At 31.7% G+C, this 15,352-nt stretch overlaps 1 protein-coding gene and 1 pseudogene across 1 annotated transcript in view; one reads left to right on the forward strand and one right to left on the reverse strand.

The window, feature by feature from the left end:
- LOC139502961 (uncharacterized) overlaps nt 1–2,680 on the reverse strand; it is a 32,211-nt gene extending 29,531 nt beyond the window's left edge. Inside the window, exons 1-3 of the mRNA XM_071292626.1 lie at nt 2,460–2,680; nt 1,426–1,707; nt 677–940 (exon numbers count right to left, since the gene is read on the reverse strand). Coding sequence (XP_071148727.1) covers nt 677–940; nt 1,426–1,707; nt 2,460–2,517 — 604 coding nt within the window. The 5' untranslated portion in view covers nt 2,518–2,680. The remainder of the gene's footprint in view (nt 1–676; nt 941–1,425; nt 1,708–2,459) is intronic.
- A 5,203-nt stretch (nt 2,681–7,883) lies between these two features.
- LOC139504199 (streptococcal hemagglutinin-like) overlaps nt 7,884–15,352 on the forward strand; it is a 48,122-nt pseudogene continuing 40,653 nt past the window's right edge.

The raw sequence follows: 15,352 nt of genomic DNA on the forward strand, positions 1-15,352 counted from the left end.
GGTGTAAAACACGTCTAATATACCCCGGTTGTTTCCTGAATATATACTGACATCGTTGTGTTGTTATCCTATTACAAAAATCGAGCCATTTGTAATCCGTAACAAATTCGGACATCTCTGTGTTGTTATTCAATCGCAAAACTATACACATTTGTAATCCGTAATATCATATATAAATATTATTCTGAGCTTTTGTTTCCTGTCAGTTTTTTATATCCCAATACATAAATCTGTCGATGCTGATACAGGGCAATGATAGGGAGCTTGAGCAAGTACCAACTGCAACATTTAATAACCGAATAACAACTAAGTGTATCGTGTACTGGGATATCATGATTTTTAATATTATAACTATTCTGATCCAACCCGAAAGCGCTCATATAACCTGTCAAGGTAACAATTTTAATTACAAAGTTGGTACAACTATATTTCATTCCATTGTGATATTCAGACCATAACTCGGTTTAACCACAGCAACACACTAGATGAAGACACATAGATATTGCATTTCCGGAGTTGGATAAACGGAAAAATACAAGTCTTTCCTCAATCCTTGTACTTTTCTCAAATACACATCCTTGATAAGAAGTCTTTGGTTAAATTAAAAAAAAAACATCAGAAAAAAAAAAAAATATATATATATATACACATTAAAAAATGTCGCCTATAAACTTACATAAAACTGTTACATTAACCTCATTATCATCAATTCCAATCTCGTTTTCTGCAAAACATTTGTAATTACCGCTATCCTCACGACTGGTACTTGTTATTTCATGACATATGACGTCTGTGTTATCCTTTACATACATAGGTCTACCTTCCATGACCAACCACATTTCTATTGTTGACGGTCGACTCTCGGAGCTGCAGCATATTTTTACGGATTGTCCCTCAATAACACTGTTTGGTGTATAATTCATAGACAAAAACGGTTTATCTACAAACATATATTTCATATGATTTCATCGATGAATCGATCTACCCCATAATATAAAACATATAATTTCTAAAGATGTGTGTGTCCATGCTTTGGTAATTCAAATTTTATCGAACAAAGTCATTAGATTAGTCATTTTAGGGCCTTTTACAGCTGACTATGTGGTATGAGTTTTCTCCTTGTTGAAGGCTGTATGGCGACCCTTATTTGTCAACTTCTACATGTATCTTATTTGGTCTCCGGTGGAAATCTGTCTCTATTGCAGTTTTACCAAATCTTCTTGAAAAAACATAAAATTAATTTTTATATATATCATGGGGGGATTATAGGAGTAACTAGAATTCATCGCAATATTGGTTAATAAATTCTAATTTGAATTTTTAGCTAGAAGTATCGGCCATTTTTACTCCTTTATACTGCTAATAATCTTAAGGTAAACCAGGCATTTGTATAGTCTTACTATACAAATCCTTGGGTAAACTTACATCGTATATCAAGTGTAGCAGTGTTTTTCGTTCTTATATGACCAGCGGAAGTATACGTTTCACAAGACACAATTGAACCGTGGTCTTCTTTTCTTGGAATAAGGGAATACACAAGAGCACCAAACCTATCCTCTTTAACAAATCTTCCATTTCTTTTCAGAATTGTTTTGGTGACACTGAAAGGACACTGCAGATGTAGAGGTTTGTTCTCTTCTCCGTGTATAACGGAAGTAGTTTCATTTATAATACTAAAACGGTGTGTTGAGCTAAGATGCACACAAGCTTTAAACAAAGAAAAATTCAATTAAACAAAAAATTAACTAGAAGAAATTAATCAAAGTTAACTCATGTATTCATAGCATTATTGAAAATGGTATTAGCCTGAGGGAGCTACCATTTGAAATTATTTTTTGGGGGAAGGGGGGATACATTTTTAAAAATAGGCAGGTCTGGAGTTGTGAGTAAAAAAAAAGCAGGAAGACAATTCAGGTAAAAAAAAGTCAGGATAAACTGTTTTCCTTTTTTTTTTTTTTAAGTAAATCAGGCAGTTAAGATAGCACAATACAAAGATGTATACCTCCAATTCCCCCAGTTTTAAAATGCTGTAACTTTCTTTATAGTGCTTGAAATTCACGACAAAAGGCCACCGACGGCCACCCAAAAGAGTTGTTGCAATGGTTCCTTAACCTGCAAAGAATGTATTATTCTCTTTATACGAGGCATCATTAAATATAATTATGTTTCAGGAAATATTTTGTTCTACAATGTATCACTTGAGTCATAAAATGGGTGAGGGGTCGTAATCTTTGTAATAAGTTGTTTATATTTTATGTTTATGTTCTACTTTTCTTTCAAGTCTCTCATGATCCCCAATATTCTTTTAATTTTCATTTGTCTCATTATGTTACCTTCGACTCTCTACATTTATCCTTTAATGTCTTATGTATAAACCTAATTCTGACAATCAATAATACTAGTCAAAGAAACGACGAAAATTAGAAGAAGAGAATACATATCGTACATCAATATAATACCTGTTTCATACAAAATTATTATGATAATCCGACAGCAAAGCCGTATACATGGCTTCATCCTTATAATATGAGATAAGACGATTGAGGCCTATTCACAACTTCTCAAATGATGGTGATAATGACGACGACGCCGACACGATCCTTTTTTACTTGTGTAACTATTCACTACATTTGTACATTTTTGTACATGTACAAGGCACAACAAAATGATATATTGTTCTGTATTAAGGAAACACATGTTATTATTTTTTTCATAAATGGTCGGAAACAATAAAAATCAATTGAACTTTCACCATTCATTGTCAGGCGCGTTAAGTAGATTATTTAAACTAGATTGTTAATTGAAAAGTAATTTATTATACTTCCTGTTTTCATACATTTGTTATTCATTTGATTGTCAGTATAACATTTCTTTCCTCACGAGACCAAATGACACAGACATTTACAACTATAGGTCAACAAACGGCCTTCATCAATGAGCAAATACCATACTGCATATAGCTTTAAAAGCTCCCATATGACAAATATAAAACAATTCAAACGAGAAAACAGATTTATGTACCCAATAATAATAATAAAAAAAAATGTTATACAGCAACAAACGACAACTGAATTACAAGATCCTGATTTGGAATAGGCTGGGTTTAGCTAGTTTGGATACACGTTAACCCTCTCTCTAAAGTTGAACAGTGGTGTAACAGCACAATATAAGAACATTGGTTAATTATGAAAACAAGTTGAAAGGGGTTTTATTTTTTAAATAAAGACAGCACTTTAATTACAAAAAAAAAAAAAAAAAAAAAAAAATCGCAGAAAAAGGTAACCCTCGGCTGGTTAATGTTAAAGCTTGTCCTAAATGGTCTAAAATATCCCATATTTCGCTGTCGCTGTTGTTTGATTGTTGATTTTCTTTTGTATCGGTATGTCGTTAATATTTGCCTTTATCACGTATTTCCTTATACTAACATAACCAATAGAAAAAAAATATTATTCCGTATTATTATTGCAATTTGTCGTAAGGGAAACTGTCTCAATCATGTCAGTTGGTCGTCTGTAAAATTAAAAGTCTCTTATACCCATATGTTTAGTGGGCGTGGTTCTTGTTCTTAGCTTAAACATATTTATTCATCATCATTACAAATATATCATCATACAAAATACACAATGCAAAAATGATTCGGAAAAAAGCTTTACATACATGTAGCTTATATTAATCCGTTTCCTTAAAATACCAACTTCAATTAACGATTACATAAATATAATGGTTCTTGTTCTTAAAATCAACGCATGAAATATTTGCCACTGCATGCACGTTAAGCAAACGTTAACCAATCAATCAAAGTTGCATACATATAGGGAAACAAACCGATGTTTATTCCTATATTTCGGTGTTATGAGGACAAAAAAAAGTATAACGCATAACTCATAAGTCAACAGATATTTTCAGAAGTGAAAAAAAGGGGGAAAAAACGTAAGTTGTCTCTTGTCTCTAGATATTGACTTTATGATCAAATCAGTGTAACAAAGTAACTGCGAGTGCTCTTAGATTTGTACGTTGTGGCTTTTTGGGAGGGATACATTTGTAGCCACGCTCTGTCTTTGTTTTTGGTTAAAGTTTTTTTTTTCTGCTTTGTATCGATCTAATGAGTTTAGTCTTTTTGAACTGATATTCATAGTTTATTCGTATGTTGAGCTGTTTAACGACGGTATCAGGTAGGTGGAGGGTTGGTGGCTTCAATCTAGTTTAACCCTGTCACATTCTGTATGTGCCTGTCCCAAGTTAGGAGCCTGTAGTTGAGTGGTTGTCTTTTTTACTGTTGCTCATATTTGTTTTTTGTTTATTGTTTTTCATGATTTCTCATCATGTTTTATCGTTACAGTACTGTCTTAGGGTTTGACGCTAATAAACTAGTTTAACCCCGCCACATTTTTAATTAGCCTGCCCCAAGTCAGGAAACTGTAGTTCGGTTGTTGTAATGTGTTGTTTGGTTACAAATTATCTTTTTTCGTTCATTCTTTTGTACATAAATTATGCCATTAGTTTTTTCGTTGTTTAAATTATTTTCACATTTGTCCTTTAGGAGTCTTTTATGGCTGACTATGTGGTATGCGCTTTCCACATTGTTGAAGGCCGTACTGTGACCTATAATTGTTAATTTCTGTGTCATTTGGTCTCTTGTGAAGAGTTGTCTCATTGGCAATCATATCACATCTTATTTTTTATAAGCAAGGACTTATACGATCCTGACTTGGGACAGACACATACATAATTGGGCGGAGTTAAACATGTTGGCGGGGATCCATTTCGCAGTAGGTGTAATTATTATAGTATAACATACAAACAAACTCAGTTGGAAAGGGCTTAACTCGTCGTGGTGCGTCTTACTTCATGCGGTCAGATAAAAAAGCATGTCGTGTTTGTCGAAAATTATTGTATGCATAACGGCTAGTGTCAAGTATTTCATATATGTTCTAGACGTATAGACGATAGGACGTCTTTCAACGAGGAATCAGATTTAAATCCTATTTTGACTGAATCAAAGACACCCTTGAAGATTTCGAAATATAGTAGGATAATTCGGCTACAAGGCAGCACTCGCATCTGCAAAGTGGAGAGGGTTTATATAAGTTGCAAAACTTGTTTCCCAATCCACTATAAATTAATAATAATTTATACATCTCGCTTAACACACATACAGACTACTTCCGTAAGAGTTTTATACTGCCGGTTGGATAATTTAAAGAACAAAAATTACTCTATTGATATTTCCCTGACCGTTTACTGCAATTTTTGACTGAAATATATTTAAATATCAACTTTCTTCATGTTTAGCAAAGCCTACTATTTTCATCTAACGACAGTTTTGTTGACGACTCGCTTAGTTATAATTAGTTATCAAAGGTACCAGGATTATAGTTTAATACGCCATCCGCACGTTGCGTCTACATAAGACTCATCAGTGACGCTCATATTAAATCCTTGAAGCATATAACTGAACACTATGAAAAGAGAGATAACTCTTGATATTTTTAAAGTAAGAGCCCAAAACTCAGTTTTGTTCCTTGTATAATTTGATAAATATGTTACGAGCTTCAGCGACACTGTATCTACCGTGACCCTTCATTGACACATGTATGAGGCCCCTCAGGGTGTGGGATGGGTTTACCGAATAAAGAAAAAGGTGTATAAATAATAAAGAATAAGGAAAATGGTAAAAAATATACAATAGAGAAATATGGTTGAAAAAGTATATGTAGAATAGAAATAATCAAATACTAAAATATAAAGAATAACTGCAAAAATAAAAGAAATGAGTTAAATATACTGACTACAGAAAAAAACCAATGCCAGAATACAGTTATGAAATAAAGAAATTATAGCCGTTTTTTTAAATGATAATGAGCAACAACATTAGAAAATTAAAGAATACTTAATCAGATACATGTATTAGGAATCCCCCCTCTCAAACCCATGTATACTACCTCGAATGCAAATTTCAGCTAATTATATAAGACGAATGTGTTGAAAGCTATATATGGTATTTTTTTTTTTTCTCAAGATTTAGAGATTCAAGGTTTTATCATCCTAAGCATGCTTTAAAATTCTTTGCATAACTATATTGTACAAGTTACATGTAACATATTTGTTTTGTGAAATTAGCTTAGGTAATTTATTTAATTTAATCAAGCATATTGCTTGATAGGGGACGAAAAGATAAATAAATTCCTGACTTGGTACAGGCACATTATCTGAAATAGTGTTCAATGAGTAGTCATATATATAATCAATTACATAATACAACGGTCCGGTTAATAACATATACCTTCAAATAAAATGTTTATTTATCATTCTTTTTTTACTTTTATACAATTTTAAACTGTGAAACATAGGTTTTAATGATTATTTTAAAATTTTATTTGTATTGTTTTGTTAATTCGGTTATAATTTAGGGAATAAAGAAACTATCCAAAGGGAGGTAATGTAAAATATTCTTTAGAATAAAAGATGTTATTCTATTCAATCAAATTTTCAGTTAAATAGATTTTATAAAATACAATATTTAGTATTAAAATAGTCACTCAATTTGAAAAAAAAACGAAATTTGTTTGGAGGTAAAGTATCGAACTATTCTTTGTTAAGTTGTGAACAACCCATTGCTTTGTAAATTTTAGGGGGTGGGGCGCACGCCCGCCACGCCGCTGATATGTATGTAACTATATATATGGCATGCCATTCTTTCTAGCTTGGTTTTAATATTGTTTTTTTCTATCGAAAAAAAAAACGTTTGAATGGTGCCTTTCTGAATTGTTTACGACATTAATATTTGCATAATAACACATATATCTTTTTTTTTAATCTATGTACATGTATAACACAAAAAATGCACCTTAATTGTGTTTTTCTTTGTTTTGTTTTTTGTTTTTATAAAACTTGTATTACAATAATTGCTTTGAAAGGTATGATGGTGTATAACTTTGTTAATTTTAATTAGAAGTCCATTAATCGAGTATCTACATCTGCTATAATATATGATATATATGCATTCGAGGGAATGGGGGGGGGGGGGGGGGGGTATATTGAAAGGCGATATTGAAATACTTTGCCAGAACCAACACCCCTTTATTTACGGCATTGAAGCAAGTGAATAAACACCTTGTCATTTCTATGACTCAAGTGATATTGATGCATCAGGAATAATTACATATTACACATGTTTCAGATTTTGATTGTGTGTATCTTTTAAATGATTCTCCTCAAATTCGTGACCCCTGAAAGATAATCATTTCTCCCTTATCGGTTAATATTTCTTCTTCTAAATATTTCAAACAAATAAAATAATATCAGTCCTCATAGTTATGTGTGTTTCTTCGCGTGTTAAAGTAAAATTCTTCCTTATAATACTTAAGTTGAATGAAATATATACCGAGGTTCTACATGTTCTATGATGTGTAATGTATGTCTACATGTGCACATTCGAAATTATATATAACTAGAAACAGAAAATATCTTTAGTCAATTATTGTGCCAATTCTTTGTTTATATATACATATTGTTTCTATAGATAATATATTAAAAGAAATTTAAATGTGCCAAAATATAAAACAATATTTGTTTTATGATATTTGCTAGTTCTTTAAATTCCATTAATCTTTTATTTACAAATGTTTAAAAGGTCATGATCTAGAATCAAAGCAATTATTTAAATTATTGTATACATTTCTTAGTCTGGAGGACACGATTTTCGATCTGTTTCCGTAAGAGCAGAAACCGTACCTGGTTGACTCATTCACCCGAATCACGATTTAACCGTTTCGTAACAATAGATCTAGATTTTTTTTTTAAATTATGACTGTTTAAATTTAATAATACTGCGTACGAGTGTATGGAGAGGGTATTTAAACATAAAAGTTATAAATGGAATTACTTTTAACGAAGAACCAAGGAAGACAACAACTTTTAGGAATTAAGATCAATTTAACTTTTAGTATTTTTATTCAGGGTGTATTTAATTGATCTGTACTTTATAATTACAACTGGATAAATCGAAATGAAATTTTTCATATTTGCTTTTGTGCTATGGATTCCAAATATTTCATGTTTTCTCCGATGGTCATCTCACGACAACGTTGAGTATAGAGGTAGGATCCTGTAAAATATATAATCCCAAATTTTGAACGCATATATAGTACAACAATAGAACGGGTTTCAAATATTTTAAAAAGTAATGGTTCGCAAGTTGGTTTTATGCTCTGTTGTTATAAATAAAAGAATCTGTGTGGTATTAATCATGATTAATTTACATGTAATATTAATTAAAAAAGTAATATATTTTAAGTAATGTGTAGTTGAGACTTGAAGTTGACAGTAGTCATTTTGGGACTCTTGAAAGCTTGCTGTTCAGACCAAGGCTTCGTGTTGCAGGCCGTTCTTATACCTATAAATGTTCACTTTCTTTATATAGTAACATGGATGGAGAGTTGTCTCAATGGCACTCATATCCCATCTTCTTATTTATATAAGACACTTAACTGCATGGTTGACTTATATTAAACGTGAAATTACATTCACAAGAATATGCATAAAACAGTTAATATGAAAAACCTCCTTAATATGAACAACCATTGATTTTCAATTTTTGTTCCGGGTGCATATATTGATTCATACCTTTTTAGTATAAAAAGGAAGAGTTTCTCTATTATTTGGGCTATGGATTCTTAATATTTCATTTTTTTCTCAGATGGTCTTCTTATAACAATGAACAAAGTTAAATGAAAGATTCTAAATTTCAAAAGCAAATACTACTGTTACAATGAAATTTCTCTACAACATGTACAATGAAGTTCCTCTTATGCCAAATATTTTTCAAAAGTAATGTACACGATTAAAGTTCTGAAAAACGTCATTTAAACTTTTCCAATAGATTTGATTAAAAGTCTTAAAGGGGCACTAGCTGTCAAATTCATGGTCACCGATTTGACTCAAATTCTCATATTTGATTTATAACAATGTAAAACATTCATCCAAACTATCAAAAGTCTAAAATAAACAGTTTACAGAGCATGGGATAGATAATATATAGGTTCGTTTCGTGTGTATTTTAGTCCAGACGCCATCTAATTACCTATCGATTTGACCTCAGATGACCATATAAGCGATGTAAACATAAATAAAGATATGAATAGATTAAACCAACACGTGCAATTGGATTTTTATAGGACTGTTTGATTTTATTTTATAGATTAAAAATAGGTGTTTCTCATTGTTTTTAACCGTATAAGAATGATTTTATGTGCATCGAATTAGTAATCAAATGATTTACCGTAGTTTCACTTTCATTGTTGACATTCTTTTTCTGTAAAAAACCAGTACACGTACAATGCATGCGTTGTCAAACTCTATCTAGGTGTTAAATTGAAGTTCACATGAATACGGATTAAAAGAGGTCGACTCATTCACTTGCAAGTGAATTACTAATTATCAATGTTTCTTAGCGTAATTTGACAAAATTGAACCTTTTTGCCTGCAAAAAGCGAATTGTTATTTCACTATTTCACTTTCATTATTGATTGAACAGAAAAAAATCAAACTTTAGATTTTTTATATATCTCGTAGCTAGTGCCCCTTTAAATTCAATGTAACAGGTTTAGAATATTTTATGTAATGCGTATATCTATATTGGACTTTATTGAACATCAGGAAGTGCAGTAGTTGTCGTCTGGTTATGTGGTTCATAGGGGTCTCATTTGAGGGTTCCGATCCCGGATCCCGCTTACTGTTTTGTCAGATTCTCGTATCCCGCTTACACTATGTACGTAAGCAATTCTCATTTTTTTGTCATTTCCCGGGTCCCGCAAGACCTCATTTCCCGTTTTCACGACACAATTATTTGACTTTCACGTGTCACGCTTACAAAAAAATCGGCAATCCCGTGTCACGCTTAGACCCCAATGAGACCCATTTCATAAGTGTTTCACGTTTCTCGTTTTTATATAGATTAGACCGTTGCTTTTCCAGTGTGAATGGTTTTACACTAGTAATTTAGGGGCCCTTTATCGCTTGCTGTTCGGTGTGAGCATAGGGTCCACGTTGAAGGCCGTACCTTGGCCTATAATGGTTTACTTTTATAAATTGTGACTTTGATGGAGAGTTGTCTCATTTTCACTCATACCACATCTTCCTTTAATAACTATTTATCGTTATTTTTGAAATCTTGTAAATTCGTATCTTTTTGCTTGTCTCATAAAGGTACAATTTGACAAAAAGACCGTTCTTAATGATGTTCGCTGATCTGTTTCAAAATAACAAGCTTTTGAAAGACTGTTATAAAATGAATAAACTGAAATAGTAGAAACAAAAATGTTTTTCAGAAATTGTCAAATGAAAATTTGGTTGGCATAATTCTCTCTTGACTTTTCTTAAATTTGAACTTGCACATTTACCTCTTTCAAATACTATTAAAAAAATAACAAGGATTTTTTAAAAGGTTTTTAAAAACCGCCTTTCAAACTTTATATATGTAAGAAAATTTTGAAATTAGCGAGAAAATATATTATTGGCTCTACTGTATATGGAAAAAAACTAGAGACATATTAGAAAATACGAAAAATTAGAAAATACGAAAAATAAATAACGACTCCTGATCCGTCCCATCCGCATAATGCAATTAATACACCAGTCAGTCAGAATTAGGGGAAGACCATTCAAATAAACGAATACGAAATGGGCTACTAAATTTACTGTCTTTACTGTCGCATAAATTAAATCATTTGATGCAAGATTGGCAAAATAGTAACAATTTGCAATTTTGTTTTAAATGCCTTAAACAGCAAAATTAAAGCAATGGATAGCAATTTCATTTTATAATTATATGTAAAATTGAGAAACTATAATACAAACTCTCAAATCATCAATACATAGAAGAATTTGACAACTTTTAACTTTTGACGTTGTGAATGAAAAACTCCCAAGGGAAATTTGTCCTACCTTTGTGTAAACTGAGATGTGTAAAATGGATTTATTATTTTTCTACGTTGATATGATCTAACCTATACTTTTAAATTTAAAAGTGTTAATGTATATTCCCAGTATTGAAACATCTGGTTTCATGTTGAACAAGGATGTAACGAGACAACTATTATACTTTTAATGTCATTGATATTATAATGTTTGACACCATCTTGTTTTTTGATAGTACTGTCATCAATGTAAGACGTGCAATTTAGACTTTGCGATGATATACCCCCTTTTGACTTATTAAGTATGTTTGCCTTAGATTAAGGGGAAAAAGGGGGGACTAGAATGAAAAATGTTGTCCTGCTTTTTTTGTTTTTAGTTGTAATCTTTGTCCTGCCTTTTTATTTTTCATTATTCGGTGTCGTCTTTTTTATACAGTTTATCCTTAATTTTATTTTACATACATTGTCAACTTGCCTTTTTTTGGGGCTAAGTTTCTCATCCTGGTGTTTTTTACTCAAAACTACTGTCCTGTCTTTTTTCATATTTCATTCTAGTTCCCTCCCCTCCCCTCTCAACCCCACTCCCATAAAAATGAAATGATAGCTGCGCATGCCTTGTGCATATTTATGTACATATTTATTTGCCTTTCGACATTTACGATATGTGTATTTTCAGAACTTAAAGGCAACTACTTACTGCTATCAGGACCATTACTAAAACAAAAACACATACATGTACTTGTAATTTTAAACCCCGTTTTGAATGCACACGTATCGCGGAATCCTTTTAGCTTTCCCCGGCCCTTCCATCTGCTTATGTTAAAATGTAGATATATCATGGTTCTTGGCACTAGATAACATTTACTCAGCGGGACTCAGACTTACACTATAAACACTTGAGAAACACATATATGGTCTATTTAAAAGGTATTATATTATTAAAGAAGATTTATAACTGCACTTTTAATGTTAATATATTTATACATTTGCTTTAATTCATTTTATAGAAGAAATTCCCGTGGAAATATCACAAGGTCAACGTACACGAAGGTCAGTAGATGACAGCTTTCATCCACAGACTTATGACCTTGACCTGAAAGTTGAAGGATCCCAAGTTCATTTCCATTTAGAAAGAAATGACGACATCAATACTAATGTTCCAACTCTATCCTTGAGTCAAGGAGTACTAACAAACATCTACCTACAGGAACAAAAGGTAGAGTTATCCTTTCATATATGGAAGTATTTAACGACCTTGACTTGCTATACAGCCCTTGCACGGTCGACCCTGGCTTGCACCTTTATTCAGCATTTAAAAATTATAATGTTTACCATATAGTAATTGTTAAAAAAAAAAATGTACTACGTAGTTCTTGCTTTTATTGCAATGGAATATGAAATGATAAAACATATCAAATACCAGTTGTAAAAAGTAGTACTAAAAAGTAAAATCACAAAAATACTTACCTCCGAGGAAAATTCAAAACGGGAAATCCAAAATCAAATGGCTAAATCAAAAGCTCAAACACATCAAACGAATGGACAACAACTGCCATATTCCTGACTTGGTACAGGCATTTTCTGGTGTAGAAATGGTGGATTCCCTGGCGGAAATATCGGGGACGGGGGAGGGTGGTAAACTAGACATCACGTGGTTAAGCTAGCATGTTTTTACTTTTTTTCAGACAGTTTTATAGTGATTTAATTTAGGTTATCCCTGTTTTTATCATGACGTTTAACGGATAAACTGACTTTAAGAAAATGATACCAAAACCACCATAATATATGTAGTTCATCTCTTAGACTAGACTTAATTATTGCAGGAGTCAATATTTTATCAAGATATAAAGAACGGAGCATCGTTTGTGGTTCAACAAGACAAAATCCACCCAGAAAGTATGGTAAGATCGATATTACAAAAATGTAGCAAACCTACAAAATTTGTACTTCTTTTATATTGCTTTGTCTGAACCATAATAACTGTTTAACAACAGAAATGAGGGTTCACGCTTTATGTTCGTTGAAGTTATTTTTAGAATAATCTGAATTGAGCGAAATATAGTAGCATATTAATCTATTGTAATAAAAATTCATAATATCTAATAAAATTTGTAGATTTAGCTAACAAGGTCCTTATATTTGTATAAAATAACATTTGTTTATAGTGGAAAGTTGTTTTAAAGTTAAATAAGCTACAATTATAAATTGCTTTCTAGTCCCTCTCTGTGATTATCTGTAGAGAACTTTGGTTCCTTTCCCAACCAATCTTTTATGAAGGGAAGATAAATTATACGAACATCAATCATAGTCTTTTTCAAAAATGATGAACGGTTCTTTATATTGGTATGTAATCATTTTAAACGTTTCAAATTTATGAAATTATATTCGTACATCAATGTTTTTGATACACCAATAACAAAAACTGAAATATATTGAATTGATACATTTTGTAACTATTCAAATTTATTTCAGAAACCTAAACTTAATTATAAAATAATGAACCTGTTAAAGGGAGACAATACTCGCATAACTTTTTCGAATTGGCACATAATACAACGGAATGTCACTCTTGCATACAAATGGCACATCAATATAATTAATTAACTGTGCAATCGCGCTCCACCTTCAATGATGATTCTAAATTATAAACATAACCAAAAGTTGTTAATCTATAGATAGTAAAGACTGATGAAATCTAACCCACTGTTAAAATATTTCTTTGCCTTTTTTTAAAACTTCCTCAGTAAAATGCTTGAGCCACTTGACTTTCATAGCTCATAATTAACGTTTTTACACAATATTTAAATAAAGTAGCTAAAGATTATTCGCTTCCCAAAGTGTAAGACGCAATAAAAATCGTATGCTTGCACCATCTTACCCAAAAACAGATTTAATTAAGTTCTGAACATTTCGACATTTCTTCGTTAAAACCGGTTTTAAACAAATCACAAGTTCGTGTTAAGATCCGACTAAATACCCATATCCCGATATCGTCAGGTTAATTTGCTAAATATAGACCATTTTTTTTACCTCCCTCTATAAATTCAATACAGACAACATAGACAATCTTAAGATATACATTAACAAGAATGTGTCATAGTGTGTTAATTTACGTTTCTTGATTGAGTAAAGCCTTCCAATTGATATTTTATCGTGTGGTTTTCTATGTTGTGATGTTATGCTATTGTTTCAGAAAAAGGGAGAAGGTTTGGTACCATTAAAACGTTTAATCCCGCTGCAAATGTTTGCACCTGTCCTAAGTCAGGAATCTGATGTACAGTTGTTGTCGTTTGTTTATGTAATTTATACGTGTTTCTCGTTTCTCGTTTTTTATATAGATTAGACCGTTGTTTTCCCGTTTGAATGGTTTTACACTAGTAATTTTGGGGCCCTTTATAGCTTTTTGTTCGGTGTGAGCCAAGGCTCCGTGTTGAAGGCCGTACATTGACCTATAATGGTTTACTTTTATAAATTGTTATTTGGATGTAGAGTTGTTTCATTGGCACTCACACCACATCTGCCTATATCTATATAGTACACTGATCATCGGATGCCCCATCCGCACTATCATTTTCTATGTTCAGTGGACAATGAAAATGAGGGAAAATCACTAATTTTGCATTATAATTTGAAAGATCATATCATAGGGAAAGTGTGTACTAAGATTTAAGTTGATTGGACCTCAACTTCATCAAGGACGAATGGACGCACAAACAAGAAAATATAATGCCTATAAATGGGGCATACAAATTACATAATACAAATTTAAACTGTTGTGAACAAAACCTACATTGTATGGTACAGAGAATCTTAATTGTTACTGTTTACTTTCAAATAACGACTTTACTGTTAGGGCAGTACACCAGATATTGCATTTGGAGAAAAAAAAGGCAAAATTTTGCAAGGCATACCATTATAATTTTGTTCATTTTTTTTTTGGTGTTCTTTTTGTGATGATCATTGCAATTTAATTACAATTTTCTTATATTTGTTTTCGTTCGTCCGTTATTCCGTCTTTTATCAGGCTAAAACTTTGTGTTCATGTAGACATATATTGGGGAGCTTGCGTCAGACAAGATTGAAACTCAGTACACATTCAAACTGTGATTTTATCTTGTTTTTTAAATATTTTGTCAAATAAGAGGCTTGGCCAAGAATTCATTTTTCACTGGGCATGATAATGAGAGAGTTCAAAGGTCATGGTGTCATATATGCGCCTAATTTATTTAATCTATTTTAAATAAGTTAATTATTGGTACTAATTTATAGTTTTTGAATATGTTCATATTTTGTAAATCATGAACATTGATCAATGATTTCGATGCAAAGAAAAGCGATGTTTTGCTCTGCGTAGCATAAAGTGATAGGATAACTTGAAAAGAAACATTGAACTTCGAATCTCCTATTGTGACGGTGTAAAATTACTTACATCGCGT

The sequence above is a fragment of the Mytilus edulis genome, chromosome 14 (assembly GCF_963676685.1).
Source record: "Mytilus edulis chromosome 14, xbMytEdul2.2, whole genome shotgun sequence".
NCBI lineage: Eukaryota > Metazoa > Mollusca > Bivalvia > Mytilida > Mytilidae > Mytilus > Mytilus edulis.